The 2,373-nt window shown below is 48.1% G+C and overlaps 1 protein-coding gene across 1 annotated transcript in view; it reads left to right on the top strand.

The window, feature by feature from the left end:
• Positions 1-2,373, top strand: part of LOC109926292 (semaphorin-6D-like) — a gene marked incomplete at both ends in the record, with an annotated part of 11,779 nt that overhangs the window by 1,151 nt on the left and 8,255 nt on the right. Inside the window, 2 exons of the mRNA XM_048593960.1 lie at positions 772-886; positions 2,167-2,227. Coding sequence (XP_048449917.1) covers positions 772-886; positions 2,167-2,227 — 176 coding nt within the window. The remainder of the gene's footprint in view (positions 1-771; positions 887-2,166; positions 2,228-2,373) is intronic.

Below are 2,373 nucleotides of genomic sequence, written 5' to 3'. Positions count from 1 at the left end.
CCAACTCCCCTCGGGAGCGAGTCCCCCATTCCCCCCTCCAACAATGAATCAGGAAATGTTGGCTTTTGTTTATTTTGGCTATATCGCTGGTGCTGGGGAATAAATATCAAGCCTCCGGGCACTGGGCCAGACTCCTCCCAAACCCTCAAGCCCAAATACCCACCCCTTCCCCACTCTTCTTCTTACCATGGTCACCATCTACGGTCATACTTCAGTCTCTCTGATGATAAGCAATGCCATGGATGTATTATACTGTAATGGGCTGCCTCTATGATGATGAGCATTGCAATGGGTGTTTTATACTATAACAGTCCTACTTCTGTGATGATGAGCAATGCCAAGGGTGTATTACACTGTAACAGTCCTATCTCTATGATGATGAGCAATGCCAGGGGTATATTACACTGTCACAGTCATATCTCTATGATGATGAGCAATGCCAGGGGTGTATTATACTGTAACAGTCCTATCTCTGTGATGATGAGCAATGCCATGGATGTATCATACTGTAACATGTCATATCTTTATGATGATGAGCAATGCCATGGATGTATCATACTGTAACAGTCCTACTTCTATGTTGATGAGCAATGCCAAGGGTGTATTACACTGTAACAGTCATACCTCTTTGATGATGAGCAATGCCAAGGGTGTGTTATACTGTTAACATATGATTCTTTACGCTTATTTTTTTCACTCCTCTCTTTCTCTGGTGTCTGACTCTCCTCTGGTTTCTCCCTCTAATCCCCTCATCCCCCTTCCCCCCCTCAGATGCCCGGGACTATCCCACCTTCCTTGGTTTGGTGTCCGACAATGGTTCCGTCTCACCAGGCCTCGATTTCCAGCGCATGCTGAGGATCAACCAAACACTGTACATTTCTGCAAGGTAAGATCAAGAGCCCCACAACCCCTCCCCCACAGTGCCACAGAGAGACCCTTTCAACTGGGTTCTTGACTCTGTGTTGATGAGCAATGCCATGGATGTGACATATTCAAGCACTCCGAAACCATGATGATGAGCAATGCCACGTGCGTACCCTCGTGAAATGCTCCTGCTTCTCTGATCACTAGGTACACCACTGCCATAATATGATGTAGCACATCTGCCTCAAAGGTGGTTAGCAATGCCAGGCGTGTTACCAGTTTAATAGTCCTTCCTCCATGATTGGGAGCAATGCCACTGATGCATGGTAGTGAAGTTTGAACTGATGATACAGTGATGAGCAATGCCGCATGTGCCATTCTCCTGCCTGTTTGGGAATGAGCACTGCCATGGTTGTATTATGGTGTAAAATGTCACCCTTCATGTTGATGAGCATTGCCATGGGTGTGTTATACCGTAACGGTCCTGTCTCTATGAGGATGAGCAACGCCAAAGGTGTATTACATTGCAACAGTCCTGTTACTATGATGGTGAGCAATGCCACAGGTGTATTATACTGTAACTGTCCTGTCTCTAAGGTGATGAGTAACACCACAGGTCCATTACATTGCAACAGTGCTGTCACTATGACGGTGAGCAATGCCAGAGGTTTATTTCCTATAACAGTCCTGTCTCTCTATGACCATGAGCAATGCCACAGGTGTGTGACATTGAAATAGTCCTGCCCCTATGACGATGAGTAATGCTATTGGGTTACAGTGCTGTCCCTATGAGAATGAGCAATGCCACAGATGTATTACACAGTAACAGTCCTGTCCCTATGACGATGAGCAATGCCACAGGTGTACAGTGCTGTTCCTATGACAATGAGCAATGCTACTGGTGTGCAGTGTTGTTTCTATGATGATGAGCAATGCCACAGGTGTATTACACTGTAACAGCCCTGTCCCTCTGATGATGAACAATGCTACTGGTATACAGTGCTGTTCCTATGATGATAAGCAATGCCACAGGTGTATTACACTGTAACAGCCCTGTCCCTGTGACGATGAGCAATGCCACAGGTGAACAGTGCGGTCCCTGTGACGGTGAGCAATGCCACAGGTGTACAGTGCTGTCCCTGTGACGATGAGCAATGCCACAGGTGTACAGTGCTGTCCCTGTGATGATGAGCAATGCCACAGGTGTACAGTGCTGTCCCTGTGACGGTGAGCAATGCCACAGGTGAACAGTGTGGTCCCTGCGGTGGTTTGGTTTAACAGTAACATTTTATTGTTCCGTAGGGACTATATCTATTCCTTTGACCTGGGCAGGAGTCCTCAGGACGTCCTCACTCCTCGCAGCGTAAGTACACACCTACATCCGCTATTTCCATACACGGACCGGGGTCCGGGATCACACTCCCTCAGTGCTGACCCTCCCTCAGAGCCCGCTCCCTCAGCGCTGACCCTCCCTCAGAGCCCGCTCCCTCAGCGCTGACCCTCCCTCAG

This window comes from Rhincodon typus, unplaced genomic scaffold (genome assembly GCF_021869965.1).
Source record: "Rhincodon typus isolate 14 unplaced genomic scaffold, sRhiTyp1.1 hic_rhity00004828, whole genome shotgun sequence".
In the NCBI taxonomy this organism is placed as follows: domain Eukaryota; kingdom Metazoa; phylum Chordata; class Chondrichthyes; order Orectolobiformes; family Rhincodontidae; genus Rhincodon; species Rhincodon typus.
Note: the sequence above shows the minus strand (reverse complement) of the source record. Positions and strands in the feature narration are given on the sequence as shown.